The sequence below is a fragment of the Lepidochelys kempii genome, chromosome 9, assembly GCF_965140265.1.
Source record: "Lepidochelys kempii isolate rLepKem1 chromosome 9, rLepKem1.hap2, whole genome shotgun sequence".
Classification (NCBI taxonomy): Eukaryota; Metazoa; Chordata; order Testudines; family Cheloniidae; genus Lepidochelys; species Lepidochelys kempii.
In genome coordinates, this window is record NC_133264.1 from 42,559,693 (window position 1) to 42,579,039 (window position 19,347).

The 19,347-nt window shown below is 43.5% G+C and overlaps 1 protein-coding gene across 1 annotated transcript in view; it reads left to right on the top strand.

Moving 5' to 3' along the window:
- Positions 1-17,122, top strand: part of ITM2C (integral membrane protein 2C) — a 46,502-nt gene extending 29,380 nt beyond the window's left edge. Inside the window, exons 3-6 of the mRNA XM_073360028.1 lie at positions 2,052-2,249; positions 3,564-3,674; positions 12,142-12,292; positions 14,136-17,122. Coding sequence (XP_073216129.1) covers positions 2,052-2,249; positions 3,564-3,674; positions 12,142-12,292; positions 14,136-14,227 — 552 coding nt within the window. The 3' untranslated portion in view covers positions 14,228-17,122. The remainder of the gene's footprint in view (positions 1-2,051; positions 2,250-3,563; positions 3,675-12,141; positions 12,293-14,135) is intronic.
- The last annotated feature ends 2,225 nt before the right edge of the window (positions 17,123-19,347 follow it).

Genomic DNA, 19,347 nt, shown 5'->3' on the forward strand with positions numbered 1-19,347 from the left:
CCTAGAAACATTTGAGGACAATGAATTAATCATCTTCTTTGTTGAAAAGGTGACTTGTAAAATATAGCTTTTGGTGACTATTAGGATCTGTGTGCTGGGTGGGCCAACCAAAATTCAGTTGATTTCGGGAAGGAGGGAATGTAGCTTATTTGTAGACACGGTTCTAGGGCAAAACCTGCCAGCTATTTCAATCTTGACTTGAAAATTTCTACGCCATTGGTGGCCAGTTGCTGCTGCTTGTGGTAGTGCCCTGTTACTTTCCAAACATACAAGAAGGAATGGCCCCTGCCCTGAGATGCTCACAGTCAATGAATGAGACAGACAAGTAAATGGAAGTCAGGGAAGAGGAACAACAAAGGGATTTTCTATACAAATCATCTAGTCATTGTAGGCAGCATATTCAAAGTGGGATTTTGAGAGAGAGAGATCTTAAAAATCTAGGGGGCAGAGGCTTGTGGTTAATTTAGGTGGGGTCAAACCACACATAGGAGATGGCATGGAAGAAAGGACAGCTAGGTGATTGCCCAGGAGACTGAGAAATGGCTGGATAAGGGTGAGAAGCTCAATAAGGGAGGGTGAGGGGAAGTTGCAGTAAATTAGTGCCCCAGATTCAGATGCCCACTCGGGTCACAATCGAAGTTGTCCACATAAAATAAGAAGCCAGATCTGTGTATGATTGATGGTTTCTGCTCAAAAGAGACTCGACTGAAGGACATTGATGGAGCTCTTGTGGGGAATTCTGTACATTCTGTGCTTGTGCTGAAGCAGAAAGGAGGACTTCCCCGCCCCCAATCATTTTCATAAGCGCTGAATTCACATACTTTGTTTAAAAAAGGAAAATCCCTTGCCTTCATTTTAAGAGGCAGAGTGCATAACTTTCTTGCTAGCTGAATTTCTAGCCAAAAATACCCCGAGTCATAGCTGTATAGGGGCTTTGTGATGAGGACTGCTGTCTATTGAACAACTGTTACCAAATTAATTCTCTGAGGACTGCAGGATCTGTGTGTCCAGCTTTTATTCACTCAGCAATTTTGTCTTTTATATGTTCCCTTGCTCAATATATTGCCTTGCTGCAAAATTAATTTCTAATCTTCATTTTCAGATATACAAGTAGGTTATCTCCATCTGTCTTTATAAATGAGCTTTAAATCTCGTGACAGATTTCTGACATTTTTTTCACATCTTACTCGTAGACACAATTGCTGGGGTTATTTTTATGTTGGGATTGGTTTACAAAAAGCCTGATGTCACATAACATTTAAGCTGACTGTTGACTGGGAGGTGGACAACATCCAGTATCCCTGCTATCTGAACAAAAGGAGGTGATCTGCTTGCTGAATAGCACTAAGTGTAAGATGACCCATTCAGTGTTTTACATTGGACATCTTAATTGTGTGCTGCATGCAAAAGCAAAGGATAGTTTATATCCAATAACAGAGAGAAGCCCACTAAACATTGACTGTGGAGCTTACTGGCATCAAGGCTGTGTGTGCAAGGTCTCTGGTGGTTACAGTTTGCCCATCTGGTCATGGAGATCAGACTCCATCCTTTTATCCTACTTTTGTTGTTGTAATCCATGGGTTAATGAACAAACAGGGTCCAGTGGTGCCTGCTTGTAATGAATTTGGGTAGAGTGAAACCATATCTACAGTAAAGTAGAAAATTCCAAATGGTTTCAGTGCATTGAAGTGTGCAAACTGCAAGTCCAGTTAGAATGAACCTCTCTGCTTATGGCAACCGTAGCTGTTCTATGGAGAAAGATAACACTGCTGTAAACTCTGTTCCATTTGGGTTTGTACGGTGGATGGGAGGGTTCTGCTGCTTCTATCGGACTAGAAAACAGCTACTAATGAGGGATGTTTTTGCACTGCAGTGACCCGACTAATAAAACACATTGACAGACTTGTTCCTAAATGTTCACGGGGACATGTTCTGTGAAACGAGCTTAGTGGCATTTCTTTGTGCCCTCCTTCAGTGCCATGTGAAGTGTTGTTTCTCTATGAGATTTGTAATGGAGTGTGTGTGTGTGTGCCATCTCCACTTTGTTCTAGTTTCCACAGCTTCCCCGGGAGAGCGTGTTCCACTGTGGGGTCCTCTTTGAAGACTCTCTCTACTCGCCATTTAAGGGGAAGTTGGAGTTGCATGAGGATGTAAAGATTTACATTGAGGAGAACTATGAGCAGATCAACATCCCAGTGCCCCAGTTTGGGGGCAGTGACCCTGCAGATATAATCCACGATTTCCAGCTGGTGAGGAATTTCTGTAGGCAATGGTTTTTCGTTAGTATAGTTAAAACATAAGAGCTGCCATGCCAGCGCTGACTGATCATCCACCAGAATCCTGCCTCCGACTGTGGAAAATGGCAGGAGTTTAGAGGGAGGCACAGAAAGTATTGATCACCTAATTGTGTAATACTAAACCATGTAGGAAATTTGTTCCTGATCATTGATGTTCCTAATCATCTGTTGGTAATCGTGTTATGCCCTGAAGTATGAGAAGTGATATTGTTTCCACGTATAACCTTATGTGAAATGTCCCAATCTGTTTGCCTCAATATCCCTGAGCACTGAGTTCCACGGACTAATTTGGTACTCAAAGTAACTTCTTATCTCTCAGATTTTTACTTTCGATGTTATGAGTTTGAGTGCATAACTCAGCTTTGGTTTCTGAATGCACCTTTAAGACTTAAGGATGACATCGAGACCATATTCCTAAGAGTTGCACACTCTGGACCCCTGTCTAAGTGCCTCCAGGTTCCTGTTGGAGTTCCAAGGACCCCCACTATTTCCAATGCTTTACCTGCTGAAGGTACGGTCACAACGACCATCCTTTCAGCTGAGTGTTACTGGGCAGGAATCCTTCAAGTCCATTGGCATCAGTTCATAATTGACGAGAGGTTTCTGTCAAGTGCTGGATTGCATAGCTTCTTTCTTGAGGTTTAAGTGAGTTGCTTCTGCTTTACACCCAGCCCCAGCAGCAGGGATAGCACATAACTGGACTTTGAACCTGTATCTCTCAGAAGGCCGTGCAAAGCCACCACTGTTAAACGAGTCAGATGACTAGACTGTACAGATGGGATCTCCTTTAAATCCCATAAATTCAGTAATGATCCAGCTTACTGACCTCCCACGTACAGTATATAAGGCTAAATCTTTGAAAGTGTTTGGTTCCGCCGTGCCCTGCTTGAGTGTGCAGATCAAACCACAGTGCAGAGAGAGACCAAACAGGTGTTCGGTGGAGTAATGGGAGAAGTCAGGCTCAGGAATGTTCTGGGACCAATGAACCCCTCTGATATTCATGTTTCTCTGTAAGTACTGCTCAAATAGCTCATGCAGCAGGGGGCGCAGTGATGTCAACTATCTGAAGTGTAATGACTTGGTGTAAACCCAGGTTGCTCACACGCTCACCTGCATTCCATTAGTGTGTGTAATAGCATAATGTAGTCTTCAGTCGATCCTGCTGGTGGATGATGCCACTGCTCTACCCCATTTTATAGGGTTTTGTCATTTTTAGTTCACTCTCCCTTTGGACGAATTAGAAAGATCTCTCTGTTTTGGATCTAGGGGTTGACTGCCTATCATGACATAGCCCTGGATAAATGCTATGTCATTGAACTGAACACCACCATTGTGATGCCACCTCGCAATCTCTGGGAGTTGCTGGTTAACATGAAGGTATGTCTGGGTGCTATTTTTAATAGACTTCTGTTGAGTTAGCTCCTGTGTGTCAGTTAGAATTTTCCCTTGAAAAGCAACTGCTCTCTCTGTGAAAACAGGCATCGGATACAGCTATATTTCTGTGTACAGTTAATGTTTCAGAGTTTAACTGAAACCTTATTTTTTTGCAAACAGCGTGGTAACTCGGACATATATAAATTTGTACAGGATGATTTTTATCCTTCCTGTTTAGGTTTGTATCTGTGAAGAACAGAGAGGAAATGCTCTGATACCTTTTATAGATTATATAATTGTAGCAGGTTTCAAGGACAGTTTAGTTTGTTTCCCTGTTATATTCTCTTATCGCTAAATGTAACCAATCCCAAGGATAGAAAAAACCAGAAGAGACCAGTTTATGTATGCTGACAGCAGAGTCTAAGGAAAAGAGGGACCCAGGATCGCTGACTGCATAACAAAACAATAGAGAAACAGAAGAGCTAATATTAAATCTAGTCAATGAAAATGCCAGCTTGTCCTTGCTGATAGCTAAATAACAGAGGCAATAACATGCTTTTTCTTACATGGGATTAAAGGTCTGACATTCAAGATGTGAGTGAAACTATATGCAAATCGGGTATCTGTTTGTAAATGTCTGTTTAGCTGAATAATCAGTCATTTGCCTGGGTGAATGCTCGACTTTTATGTGCATTTGCACATGTGTATCTTTAAAATTATGCCCTACATGTGTTTTAAGTGTAGACCTAGTTTTGCCCAGCTTTAAACCCTTCCCTTTTGGGTGAGCTCCCGTCTTGGTGACCTATTGGATTGATAAATGTTAGAACACTCCCTCCCTTCTGGGAAGCTCACTGTGTTTTGGGTCCCCCTGTCGTAAGCATGCCTGAGCTCCTCTCAAGCTAGTGATTTTTTTTTTCAGAATCCTTACTGAGGGAACTGGATGTCTCAGGTTGGTCCTGGGACTGACAACCTTTTACCTCTGGTCTGCTGATTTGAGTCCAGCCCAAGTCACCATTGCCCAAAATTTATAATCTGATGACTGTTTTGTGATCTCTGTGAAACGAGTTTGAGGGTCCCAGTCTGGTTCCTAGACTGATGTCTTCATGAAAGTCAGTACAAGCAGCCCTTTGAAAATAATTGGGTAACAATGTCATGACCTCCTAACTAAGTCCTGGGATTGAGGAACAATGGTGCTCGATCATTTTAGCTCCCACAAATAACTAAATCTAAAGACTGAAGAAACTAGATTGACTGACTGACTCTCTTTCCCACACATTGGGGACAAGAGGAATTCTGATCTCCATCCTTGTATACTAACATGATAGGTTTTGCTGGTAATTGAACTCGTCATTTAGTCTCTTTCCCTTCCTCTAACGCAGGTGGATCAATAACCTAACTTTTATAGAACTGATGTGTTAGCATATAAGAACTTCCACTAATTGATTGATACTGAAGTATTGCAAGAGAGTTTTATTGATCCAGTAGACTGTGCCTGTCCAGCAGCACACACTGTGTTAAGATGGCCTGTTTCCCATTCATTAGCTAAGGAGATAACCAGTTTTTTTGGCCAGTTGTAATTAAAGGCCTAGGATCTGAAAACTTGCTCTCATTGCTTGATTTTTTTTTCTGACCACATTGAAATTGGCAACTATCAAGTTTGTAGAAGTAAGGGTTGATGGTGAGCAGAGGATTTGTTAAGAAGAGTTAATGTAGACTTGATGAAGGACTTAAGTTAAAGGTTACCATGCATGAAGGACTTAAGTTAAAGGTCACCATGAATAAAAAATGAGTCTTCAAATAAAGGCACAGCTAACTTTGAGTCTGTATTCTAAAGCTCCCAAGCAAACTGCATTTATAATACAGATCATTTTCCTCCAGATCCCTTTCATTGCCAGTACAGCTGTGGCACAAATACCTGATCATTCCTCAATGTGAAATCACGGCTGTCTCTGAAAATATATACAAACACGTGTATGATTATTCTCTGACTGTTTTGAAGAAAAATTGATAGATGCTAGATGGATCCTTCTCCTTTCTAGGAGTTGGAAGGCCTACCATTATACTGCAAAGTGCAATTTATAAAGATGGTGTGTATGGGGTGAGCTGTCAGAAATTATTTGAAATGGTCACTATCTAAAGCCGTCAGACCAGGGAATAGATACAGTAATCCTGGATATTCTAAAGAAATCAAGAAGTGGGAAGAAACATGGAAGGCCAATCAAGCTTTTGAGGTGTGTTCAGTGTCTGAGCAGTGTTTCTTTTTGACCTTTAAAATGAATTTAAAATATGGGCCTTGATCTGGATTGAGGCTTGGGGGCAATTAGGCCCCAAATTGTGCTTGAATAATGGCTTAAGTTTCTGTATCCTAATGTTTTAATGATATCAGTATTTATCATAACTCCCTCCACCCAAACACTCATTTATTTATAGCCCTCCATTCATTTTGCACCCTGATGCCTTGTGTATACCCCAAACCATCTGGTTTCTGATGCTTTTGATCAATTTCCCACAATGAAGTGGGAACAACGATTGGGTGGATGGGATGTATAAAATCCCAGCATATGGAGCTTCAGACCCAAAATATTTTGATACATCGATTTCAAAAAGAGTGAGCTCTTTCTGATGAGCTATGAGGAGGCAGTTCTATTTGTTTTCCTGAAAGGGGGTGTAGCTTTATTATATCCTTTCGTATGGGTTTGTTTGTTTTTGTTTTATTATAATAGATGTATAGCTTTGCATTAGAGTATTTTTGGCAGTAATGCAAGGAACATACCGGCCACATCCTGTATGAGCTAAATCAGGTTAGCATACATATGTTTGTGACCTTTAGCATAGATAAGTGACCTGCCAATTGCACTTAACACGTCCACCAGAAAGAATGTGGAAATAACCACCACCAAACTGGTTCAGGCGAGAAATAACAGATGTGAGAATGAGCTAATTGTCATTAATACATTTGAATATGCTAGCCTATGGAGTAAGTGCCCCCCAATATTACGTGGGTGAGGAAATTAAGTTTGGACATGGGGGGGGCACAGAGTGCTCAGGATCTATAAGAGAGGCAAGCCATCACGTTGAGTTGTTAGTTTTAGGTTAGGTTTTCTTAGGTTTTCTATAGCTTTCCAGCTCTTTCGCTTCTCCTGAGTTTTTCGTCTTCCACTTGAGAATTGAGGAACCTGGACCATCAGACTCTTTTGGCATGCTGGATATGAGATTGGTCCTTTTATCTCTTACCCCCAGGTTATCAAGGAAGGCTGTGACTATGTTAATCTTGGAAGTTCATATGGTAAATATTACCACATAACTCTAGAACAGTACTATTTCCTTTTTCATTCTGGTTGATTTGTTTTCCATTTGATTACTATTCCATTTATGTTAGTAAAAGTCTTTAAGGCTGCATTTTGTTCTCAGGGTATGTCTACACTAAGGAATAAGGTCGAATTTATAGAAGTCGTTTTTTTAGAAATCGGTTTTATATATTCGAGTGTGGGTGTCCCCACAGAAAATGCTCTAAGTGCATTAACTCGGCGGAGCGCTTCCACAGTACTGAGGCAAGCGTCGACTTCCAGAGCGTTGCACTGTGGGTAGCTATCCCACAGTTCCCGCAGTCTCCGCTGCCCATTAGAATTCTGGGTTGAGATCCCAATGCCTGATGGGGCTAAAACATTGTTGCGGGTGGTTCTGGGTACATATCGTCAGACCCCCGTTCCCTCCCTCCCCCCGTGAAAGCAAGGGCAGACAATCATTTCGTGCCTTTTTTCCTGAGTTACCTGTGCAGACGCCATACCACGGCAAGCATGGAGCCCGCTTAGGTAACCGTCACCCTATGTCTCCTGGGTGCTGGCAGACGCGGTACGGCTTTGCTGCACAGTAGCAGCAACCCATTGCCTTCTGGCAGCAGACAGTGCAATACGATTGGTAGTCGTCCTCGTCGTGTCCGAGGTGCTCCTGGCCACGTCGGCTGGGAGCGCCTGGGCAGACATGGGCGCAGGGACTAAATTTGGAGTGACTTGACCAGGTCATTCTCTTTAGTCCTGCAGTCAGTCCTATTGAACCGTCTTATGGTGAGCGGGCAGGCGATACGGACTGCTAGCAGTCGTACTGTACCATCTTCTGCCAGGCAGGCAAGAGATGAGGATTGCTAGCAGTCGTATTGTACCATCTTATGCCAGGCAGGCAAAAGATGAAGATGGCTAGCAGTCGTACTGTACCATCTTCTGCCGAGCAGCCATGAGATGTGGATGGCATGCAGTCCTTCTGCACCGTCTGCTGCCAGCCAAAGATGTAAAAGATAGATGGAGTGGGTCAGAACAAGAAATAGACCAGATTTGTTTTGTACTCATTTGCCTCCTCCCCTGTCTAGGGGACTCATTCCTCTAGATCACACTGCAGTCACTCACAGAGAAGGTGCAGCGAGATAAATCTAGCCATGTATCAATCAGAGGCCAGGCTAACCTCCTTATTCCAATAAGAACGATAACTTAGGTGCACCATTTCTTATTGGAACCCTCCGTGCAGTCCTGCCTGAAATACTCCTTGATGTACAGGCACACCCTTTGTTGATTTTAGCTCCCTGAAGCCAACCCTGTAAGCCGTGTCGTCAGTCGCCCCTCCCTCCGTCAGAGCAACGGCAGACAATCGTTCCGCGCCTTTTTTCTGTGCGGACGCCATACCAAGGCAAGCATGGAGGCCGCTGAGCTCATTTTGGCAATTAGGAGCACATCAACCACCACACGCATTATCCAGCAGTATATGCAGCACCAGAACATGGCAACGCGATACCGGGCGAGGAGGCGACGTCAGCGCGGTCCCGTGAGTGATCAGGACATGGACACAGATTTCTCTGAAAGCATGGGCCCTGCCAATGCATGCATCATGGTGCTAATGGGGCAGGTTCATGCTGTGGAACGCCGATTCTGGGCTCGGGAAACAAGCACAGACTGGTGGGACCGCATAGTGTTGCAGGTCTGGGACGATTCCCAGTGGCTGCGAAACTTTCGCATGCGTAGGGGCACTTTCATGGAACTTTGTGACTTGCTTTCCCCTGCCCTGAAGCGCATGAATACCAAGATGAGAGCAGCCCTCACAGTTGAGAAGCGAGTGGCGATAGCCCTGTGGAAGCTTGCAACGCCAGACAGCTACCGGTCCGTTGGGAATCAATTTGGAGTGGGCAAATCTACTGTGGGGGCTGCTGTGATGCAAGTAGCCCACGCAATCAAAGATCTGCTGATATCAAGGGTAGTGACCCTGGGAAATGTGCAGGTCATAGTGGATGGCTTTGCTGCAATGGGATTCCCTAACTGTGGTGGGGCTATAGACGGAACCCATATCCCTATCTTGGCACCGGAGCACCAAGCCGCCGAGTACATAAACCGCAAGGGGTACTTTTCAATAGTGCTGCAAGCTCTGGTGGATCACAAGGGACGTTTCACCAACATCAACGTGGGATGGCCGGGAAAGGTGCATGATGCTCGTATCTTCAGGAACTCTGGTCTGTTTCAAAAGCTGCAGGAAGGGACTTTATTCCCAGACCAGAAAATAACTGTTGGGGATGTTGAAATGCCTATATGTATCCTTGGGGACCCAGCCTACCCCTTAATGCCATGGCTCATGAAGCCGTACACAGGCAGCCTGGACAGTAGTCAGGAGCTGTTCAACTACAGGCTGAGCAAGTGCAGAATGGTGGTAGAATGTGCATTTGGACGTTTAAAGGCGCGCTGGCGCAGTTTACTGACTCGCTTAGACCTCAGCGAAACCAATATTCCCACTGTTATTACTGCTTGCTGTGTGCTCCACAATATCTGTGAGAGTAAGGGGGAGACGTTTATGGCGGGGTGGGAGGTTGAGGCAAATCGCCTAGCTGCTGGTTATGCGCAGCCAGACACCAGGGCGGTTAGAAGAGCACAGGAGGGCGCGGTACGCATCAGAGAAGCTTTGAAAACCAGTTTCATGACTGGCCAGGCTACGGTGTGAAAGTTCTGTTTGTTTCTCCTTGATGAAACCCCCCGCCCCTTGGTTCACTCTACTTCCCTGTAAGCTAACCACCCTCCCCTCCTCCCTTTAATCATTGTTTGCAGAGGCAATAAAGTCATTGCTGCTTCACATTCATGCATTCGTTATTCATTCATCACACAAATAGGGAGATGACTACCAAGGTATCCCAGGAGGGGTGGTGGAGGAGGGAAGGAAAATGCCACACAGCACTTTAAGCACAGCACTTTAAAAGTTTACAACTTTAAAATTTATTGAATGACCGCCTTCTTTTTTTTTGGGCAATCCTCTGTGGTGGAGTGGCTGGTTGGCCGGAGGCCCCCCCACCGCGTTCTTGGGCGTCTGGGTGTGGAGGCTATAGAACTTGGGGAGGAGGGCGGTTGGTTACTCAGGGGCTGCAGTGGCAGTCTGTGCTCCAACTGCCTTTGCTGCAGCTCAACCATACACTGGAGCATACTGGTTTGGTCCTGCAGCAGCCTCAGCATTGAATCCTGCCTCCTCTCATCATGTTGCCACCACATTTGAGCTTCAGCCCTCTCTTCGGCCCTCCACCTCTCCTCCCGGTCATTTTGTGCTTTCCTGCACTCTGACATTATTTGCCTCCACGCATTCGTCTGTGCTCTGTCAGTGTGGGAGGACAGCATGAGCTCGGAGAACATTTCATCGCGAGTGCATTTTTTTTTCTTTCTAAGCTTCACTAGCCTCTGGGAAGGAGAAGATCCTGTGATCATTGAAACACATGCAGCTGGTGGAGAAAAAAAAGGGACAGCGGTATTTAAAAAGACACATTTTATAAAACAGTGGCTACACTCTTTCAGGGTAAACCTTGCTGTTAACATTACATACATAGCACATGTACTTTTGTTACAAGGTTGCATTTTGCCTCCTCCCACCGCGTGACTACCCCCTCAACCTTCCCCCCTCCCTGTGGCTAACAGCGGGGAACGTTTCTGTTTAGCCACAGGCAAACAGCCCAGCAGGAATGGGCTCCTCTGAGTGTCTCCTGAAGAAAAGCACTCTATTTCAACCAGGTGACCATGAATTATATCTCTCTCCTGAGGATAACACAGAGAGATAAAGAACGGATTTTGGTTGAATGCCAGCAAACATACACTGCAATGCTTTGTTCTACAGTGATTCCCGAGTACGTGTTACTGGCCTGGAGTGGTAAAGTGTCCTACTATGAAGGACGAAATAAGGCTGCCCTCCCCAGAAACCTTTTGCAAAGGCTTTAGGACTACATCTAGGAGAACCGCAAATGCCAGGGCAAAGTAATCCTTTCACATGCTTGCTTTTAAACCATGTGTAGCATTTTAAAAGGTACACTCACCAGAGGTCCCTTCTCCACCTGCTGGGTCCAGGAGGCAGCCTTGGGTGGGTTCGGGGGGTACTGGCTCCAGGTCTAGGGTGAGAAACAGTTCCTGGCTGTCGGGAAAACCGGTTTCTCCGCTTGCTTGCTGTGAGCTATCTACAACCTCCTCCTCATCATCATCTTCTTCGTCCCCAAAACCTACTTCCGTATTGCCTCCATCTCCATTGAAGGAGTCAAACAACACGGCTGGGGTAGTGGTGGCTGAACCCCCTAAAATGGCATGCAGCTCATCATAGAAGCGGCATGTTTGGGGCTCTGACCCAGAGCGGCTGTTCGCCTCTCTGGTTTTCTGTCAGGCTTGCCTCAGCTCCTTCAGTTTCACGCGGCACTGCTTCGGGTCCCTGTTATGGCCTCTGTCCTTCATGCCCTGGGAGATTTTCACAAAGGCTTTGGCATTTCGAAAACTGGAACGGAGTTCTGATAGCATGGATTCCTCTCCCCAAACAGCGATCAGATCCCGTACCTCCCGTTCGGTCCATGCTGGAGCTCTTTTGCGATTCTGGGACTCCATCATGGTCACCTGTGCTGATGAGCTCTGCATGGTCACCTGCAGCTTGCCACGCTGGCCAAACAGGAAATGAGATTTAAAAGTTCGCGGTTCTTTTCCTGTCTACCTGGCCAGTGCATCTGAGTTGAGAGTGCTGTCCAGAGCGGTCAGAATGGAGCACTCTGGGATAGCTCCCGGAGGCCAATACCATCGAATTGTGTCCACAGTACCCCAAATTCGAGCCGGCAATGTCGATTTAAACGCTAATCCACTTGTCAGGGGTGGAGTAAGGAAATCGATTTTAAGAGCCCTTTAAGTCGAAATAAAGGGCTTCATTGTGTGAAGGGGTGCAGGTTTAAATCGATTTAACGCTGCTAAATTCGACCTAAAGTCTTAGTGTAGACCAGGGCTCAGTGTCCTTGTCATACATCCTGAGGGTCCTTGCAAAACTGTGTTATGGGACAAGAATCATATTCTTTTCTGATCAGATCAATTGGCGAGCCCATAATCTTTATTACATAAACAATAATATTAATCCGCTAAAAATCCGGCAACAGGACCTCACATTGGATCATCAAACTGATTTTATTTAATTTTTGAAAAAAAAAATGTAATTTCAGAAAGGGACATACCTGCCTCAGACGTACATAATCCAAGAGGAGATGATTGTTACAGAGCATGTCAGTGACATGGAGCAGCTTGGCTCCTTTATCTACCGCCTGTGCAGCGGCAAAGAGACTTACAGGCTGAAGCGGAGGACTGCTAGGAGACGTAAGATCCTTGTGGTACTTGATTGTATTAACCCTGTTTTCCACTGTGTCACAGCTGCTGACAGCAGCAATTGACTCATGGTGATGAGCGGTGCAGACTCTTTTGAATAGCCACAAGCTTTTCAAAACTTTCCCACCGTTGCAAACACCAGTTCAGATCCACCCCTATTAGTGACATTGGAAGCTCCTGTGTAATTGTGTACTGGCTGCTGCAGGAATTTTTAGCAGTGTGTGTATTAGCCTAATAGAAAGGTTGATAAAATGCCCATAAGAGCCATTTGCATGAGAGCTTCTGGAACTGAACTAGTATTAGGAATGCGGGGAAATTTTTCAAAAATATCCCTAATATACACACCTATTTCAGTGGTAGCTATTGAGAGCAGATAAAATCTGCAAATAGACTTTAACTGAGCCCTACTGTGGGGCTTATACCGCCAATAAAATAGTGAGACTGAAGAACTGGTGAATAGGGAGCACTAGACATTGTCTATGTCGGGATTTATTTCAGAATATTCAGGTATTCCTGATTAACTATTCCAGTTTGGAAGTGGATTAGGCTAATTTGGAATAAGGCATACTGATCCCAGAATAAAAGCATCCGCACACCAAATTAACCAGAAATAGATAATCTGCTTTAAAGTCACACCTGACCTTATTCTGGATTTATTTTCAGGTATAGACAAGCCCTTAGACTATTTTAGTCCCTAAGGTGATGCAATGAAATTCATCTGTGAGTGCCTTATATTCAAAGCTAATGTAGTCACAAAAGCTTTTTAACCCCAGCATTTTTAACTTACTCACTATCCAAAGTCCTTATTCTCCTACAATTGTAATATATGTTAGATTGATTGGATCAGATTAGATTTTTGAGAGGCAGGGAAAGAGGAGGGTTGCAAGCCTTTTAGTATGTTGGTTAGAATCTCCATAGCTTGAGGCTCCATTTATCCCAGGGAGTCTCAGCCTGGTTCTTGCCTCACCTACCAGTTAAAATATTTATTCTACATCTTCTTTTGGAACAAAACATACTCATCATTTCCTGCTTCCTTTCTCTATTAACCTACTGCACCAACCAGGGTAAATGGGTACTGTGATGATACTATGATTCTAGAAATGCTGATAGATATAGATACAAAAATAGGTAATCACAGGCTTTGTTGCAGCTGTGTGGAATAGCTGCCATGCAAAGCTATAATGGAAAATAGGTTCTGCAGTGCAGAAAACTGTTAAGATATTAGGGATGCTGGCATGTGCAATACTTGTTTTCTGAAGAGGTTCAAACTTACTCCAGGACAGTTGAATAAACGGAAACTTAACCTGAGGTGGCAAGGATTTAAGCACTCATTAGCTTCACTGGGTGCCCTGTCGGACTGTCTCTTGAGTAAGACTATCTGAGATGATTTAATTGGGGATCAGCCGTGCTTTGAGCAGATGGATGGACTAGATGACCTCCTGAGGTCCCTTCCAACCCTGATATTCTATGATTCTATCTCTTGATTTTTGAACTAATATTAAGAAGCTGTGCACTGAAACCAACTTTTCCACACTACTCCCTATCCCTTTCCCCTGCTATTCTAGCAAATACACTGGGTCAGTAAGGGCTTCACTCTGGTGCAGGGATCCACCCACTTGGTTCTCACTGCAGGACTGTGGCCTAGATATGACATTTGTTTTCTGCGGGAAGTGAATTTGCACAGCTTTCCTTGGTTGATATACAGTTGTTGCTGTATTTCAGCATGCTGGAGTTGTTTGCATGTCATCTGATTTTTTTTTTTCCCCGCCTCATCCCAGACACACCTACATAATGCAACGATTCTAACTTGGCTTTTGTTTTTGGTCTCTCTTAGGTATCAATCGACGTGAGGCTGGAAACTGTAATCACATTCGGCACTTTGAAAACACTTTTGTGGTTGAAACTGTTATCTGCAAAAAGTCATGAAGCAGCTCTTCAAATGTAACCTTCTGCTTTGCTTGCACACACGGATCCTCTCCTTAGCAGTGATAATCTGTCTTACTTTTTTACTCTCTCCCCTGCTTGGGCAGCACTAACTTCTCAGATCCCTTGTGATTATACATTGGACTCTATTGTCTCTGTACTGTATGTACTACTTACTTGGGACTCTTCGTTGGGCTTAAATTTACACAGTAATCCAAAATGCGACTCAGAATAGACACAGCAGGACAGGAATTCCATCCTGGAGGATACGTGCTCTGGGAAGTGCGGGGATGGAAACGGAGGGTAAGAAATAGCATGCCGCATAGAAATGTTTCATTCTGCCGGAATTAGTGGATGGTTTCATGCAGATGTAATGTCGGCACAGAAAAGCCAAAGTAAAATAATGCCATTAAAGGCAGGTTACCATTTGGATGTAATAACTAGCAGAAGGCTGTTAGATGCGGTAAGAAAACAGGTATGAGGTTTGCAAATGCTGCATCTAGGGAAGTTCTGCCAAACAAAGTAGTAACCCTAAAGTGTAAATTCTTGTTCCAAGTCATCCAGTGAGTGTGTCTGCTAAGAGCCTATTTCACAAACAACAAATGGAGCCTTTACACACTGCTTGTGCACATTGCTCTGAAATTATCACAGTGTACTTTTCTGAGCAAGGACTATCTGATTCGGTACCCATTGACCAATCTGCGCCCCTCAGCTGATCTGCAGGCAGGGGGGTGGGGAGAGGGGAGGGTAGATTCTAGAAGGAGCCAAAGGAGAAAAAGAGTGACTAAATTGAATGGAGAGTGATTCAAGCTTCATTGCTTCATGACCACAAAGCAGTGAATGGTACACAAGTATATATGCCCCAGCACAAATAATGGGCCCATCTTTGGGTAACTTTTGATAGCACACTGTGATATTTTCACCAGGAGGACACTGTTCTTCAGCATTTAGCCCAACATACTGAGCACAGACATTTATCTTTTTATACTGGGCAGACAGGCCTTCTCTTTCCATATATTTTCCTGAAGTAAATAAAGGGACAGAGCCTCAACTGGTATAAATTGTCATTGCTCCATTGCAGTCCCTTTAACTGGTTGTTCAAGTCAATGGAGCGATGAAACTTTACACTGGCTGAGAATCTGCCCCATACAGGTCTAACTACTATAATCCATATTTTAAAAAAAAAATTCCATGCTTATTTTCTATCTGAACATTTCCACTGGTTTCACACTATCAGAGGCTCATGGTCCTAACCCATTTCACATGTCCCCTCTCTGTCTCACAGTCTGAGCTATGGGGTATTCCCCTTCTCCATGGGGCATGGAGGCAGACCAGCTAATTGGATGTATGCTAGGGGCAAGGAACAGCCCAGCTCTTCACTGGAATTCAGCAGAGTTCTCTGCCTCCACTTCTATGCAAGTGGCATGTTAAGGGGGTCTGCTTGTTTGGGGACTTTGAAGATCTTAATGTAATAGTTAAGCAGCTTTTTCAGTTTTTTGACATTCGTTTTCCTTCCTTTAACCTGCCAGGATCTGTAATGTGTCCCTAGCCCATCTTGCAAGCACAGCCAGTGACCCCAGCTGCAGAGCTTTTAGAGGTAGCTGCATCAGCATGAACAGTCTGTGTTTTTGAGAGACTTCTTTTGCATAGTGTGAAACAGTCCTCTTTTTGTAGCGTCACAAACACTGGTGTGGGATATTTTTATGCCAGTAAGTATTGTCTAGCCATGTGCAGTCTTGCAGAACTACCTGGCCTGTTAAGAGAGACCACTCAACACCCATATAGTTTTTTTAAAAATGCTGATCTACAGATGTGATGGAATCCCAGTATAGACATCGGAACAAGACCAAGATTTGGTTGATCGATATACTGCATAGAAATAGTGTGAGCTGAACTGCATGTCTCTTGATCGGCAAAAAAAAAATTGTAGGGTAGTTATGTATTTTTCTCTGCTCTATAAATCCAGTTCAATTAAGTAGGTCCTTGAAATGCAGGCCTTTTTTTTTGCTTGTGTGAATGGGGTGGATTTCGAATTGGCACAGTCTTTTTAATTGGTTTCCAAATCTGGACTTGTTCCCCATCTGTTGAAATGAGCTTGATGATGTTTTAGAAAGAGGAAAGATAAAGTAAAAGCAAGTACAATCATTAACTCCACAGAACCAAAAAAAAAGATGTTTTGTGACAGACAACTTTAAAGTAGTAATGCTGTGAATTAATTATACGAAACCAAAAGCAAAAGTTTTAGGCAAGCATGCAGCACAACGGTAATTTGTCTGTCCTGAGATATGGAGGGTTATTTATATAAACTTATAAAAAGGAATGGTTAAATTTTAACCCATCAGAATGCAGACTTTTTAGACTTACTCAAATGTTTACGCTTATGGAAAAGGAAAAGTCCTGGACAATTCACACAGCTTAGTAAGGTATGTTTCCCCCAACAGCAGTAGGGTGTGTGCTTTATGTAGAATAGAATTTTGTGTTTTGAAAATTTAATCTGTTTAGTCCTAACCCTGCTTTGCAAAGTGGATCACTAACGTGTACTGGGAGCGGGGGAGGGAAATGAGCACCTATCAGTTTGCTTGATGGAAATACAGCAAATTGGTAAATTTAAGCCCTGCATTTATTTTTGCTTTTAGGAATGTCAGCCAACCTGCACTCAGGTAGAAATACAGACTTTTTTTCTCTTTCTGATTCTGCATGTTTTAGCCGGTCATTAAATATGCTAACTATGTGCAATCCCTAAACTTTAAGAATAAGGCCTTAGTTCTTTAGCGTGAACTAAAGTAATCACAATTCATAGGATCAAAACAGCAGTTGCCTAGTAACAAAACTTAAAATGCTTTGTATATTTTGTCTGTTAGAGAAATCTGACCTGTTAATAAAATCTTTTACCTCTGATTTCTTAGTTGTTTCTTCTTTATTTAAAGGGTCAGGTTTTTCTGTGATGCGGTTGTTGAGAGGTACCAGATTGTTAGCTATGGAAACTGAAATCACCTATTTTGTCCCAGAACAGATCAAGCACAGATAGCAGCACTGGAAACTGCTATACCAATGTGCCATCATCCTTAGTTTGGAGGGATCACCTCTAGGGATGACTGAGAAATGCAGTCACCAGTGGAGTAGGAGCGAAGGTAGGAGCTCAGTTGGCTCTGTCTGACATTTAGGGAGCACCTGACAAAGGATGACTCCTCTTTCACCATCACCCAGGGTGGCCCAGAAGATGGGGGAGAGAAGAGAATCTGAGAATCATGGAGTGGCAACCAATTATGTCTCCCTGATAGTCTGCCCCAGCCTTAGGAGCTACTCTAACTTATACCAGCTGGGGAGAACATTACTCTAGCTTACTTTCCCATCTTCAGCTCCTGGAGCTGGAAGGTGAGTGGCATAGAAGTTGGCTGTGCTGGCTCTGTGTACTCCTGCTGGGGACTTCTCCATACCAAGGGAATCCTCAACAGGGGAACTTGCAGGTATTTTCGGCTCCCTTCTTCCTGCTTGCATAGTGCAGAGGGACAACAACAGAGCAGAGAATCTGCCTCAAGTGTTGATTGTGGCCAACTGACCTTTCTGTAATATTTCGCCTCAAGTTTGGACATTGCTCCTCTTGCTCTCTAATCATTCTTACTGGTCTTCTCTGAATTCTATCCAATTTATCTCCCAAGTGAGGTGTCCAGGATTGTACTTTACTATATTGTTTCTCTTTCTAAATCCACATTCTGGTCAATTTTTGAAGTACTGTAGTTGATTTTTTTTTATTCTCTTCCATTTAGATTCTTTTACTCTGCTCCTCACCAGCCTATTCACCACAACTATGAGAGTTCGGTAGAAAAGATGTATCTTATAACAACTGCAGTCTCCAAAACTGGCTGCTCTTCGTGACTGACCATGACCAGACATCATCAAAGGCTAAAATGTTATAGTTTACAAAAATAACGTGGATTCCTTGTGGCACCTTAGAGACTAACTCCTCGTTATTTTTGCTGCTACAGACTAACACAGCTACCACTCTGAAACCTGTCACCATAGTTTACAAAGTTAGCTTTCTGGCATTTCTCTGGATGAAGCTTTCTACTGCATTCCTTTGCAGTCAAATGACAGGAAATTCCTACAGTTCTGAAAAACAGAACTATTAGTGGAAGTTGAAGATCTGGGCTATGCATTGTAATGAGAGATTTTTACGGCAAATATCAATTTATTGCCCTAATGTGAATATTGACTGAGGAGAAGCTGAGGTCAATATTTATCTCTTGTGACAATAAATCTCAATCAAAATAAGAAATCAGTATATTTTAATTGTTTTCATAGCATCTGGAAATCTCTCCACTGTGGCCATTACTTCCTTAAATCTTATGCCTGGCAGAATAACATTTGAAGGATAAAGGAAGAAATTGTGGAAAATCCTATTACAATGGACTTTTAATGAGTCTGTCAAGAATATGTGAGAGTAAATAATTCAAAAGACAACTACTTTAACAAATTCAACCAATCGTTTTGCTCAAAGAATATCAGCAAGCAAATCCTGATGTCTGAATTTATTCCACAAATGCATTTTTAATTTAATTCTCTATACAAGTTAGGAATGTTGTAAATTTGAATTGTGTTGCTTAGTTGCGATTGGTCAGATGAGTCACATGGTTGCACAGGATGAGCTTCAGTATTCACTCTTATCCAAACATTTGTGCCTGTGAACTGGACCAGAAAACAAACACAGAAGGGAGGTGTGAACATGGCCAAAGGGAATGCTCAGATGAATATCCATAGTTTGTTTTTTTTTTTAAACAGCATTGATTTGTCCCTTTTGTCTGTGAGCAGAGGTTAGCCCAGGCTCTTTACTTTGTGGAGATGGTCTGTGCAATTCCATACATGGCAGGGGAAGAGGTGCTCCATTGCTTGAGCCTCAGACATGTAGGGTCCAGCACAGGATTGCTCCCATCTCATGAAATCATCAAATGTATTTATGGGAAACCCCCTCTTCCCAACAAGTGGTGAATGGAAAGGTGGGATAAATCCAGTTGCGGGGAGTCCTGCGGAGCCTGGGAAGGAAAAATCAATTTGATGAGGAGGCAGCTAGGAAGGAAAGAATCAATTTGCAGGAGACTGAGAAGACGCACACAGAGTGGGGGCAG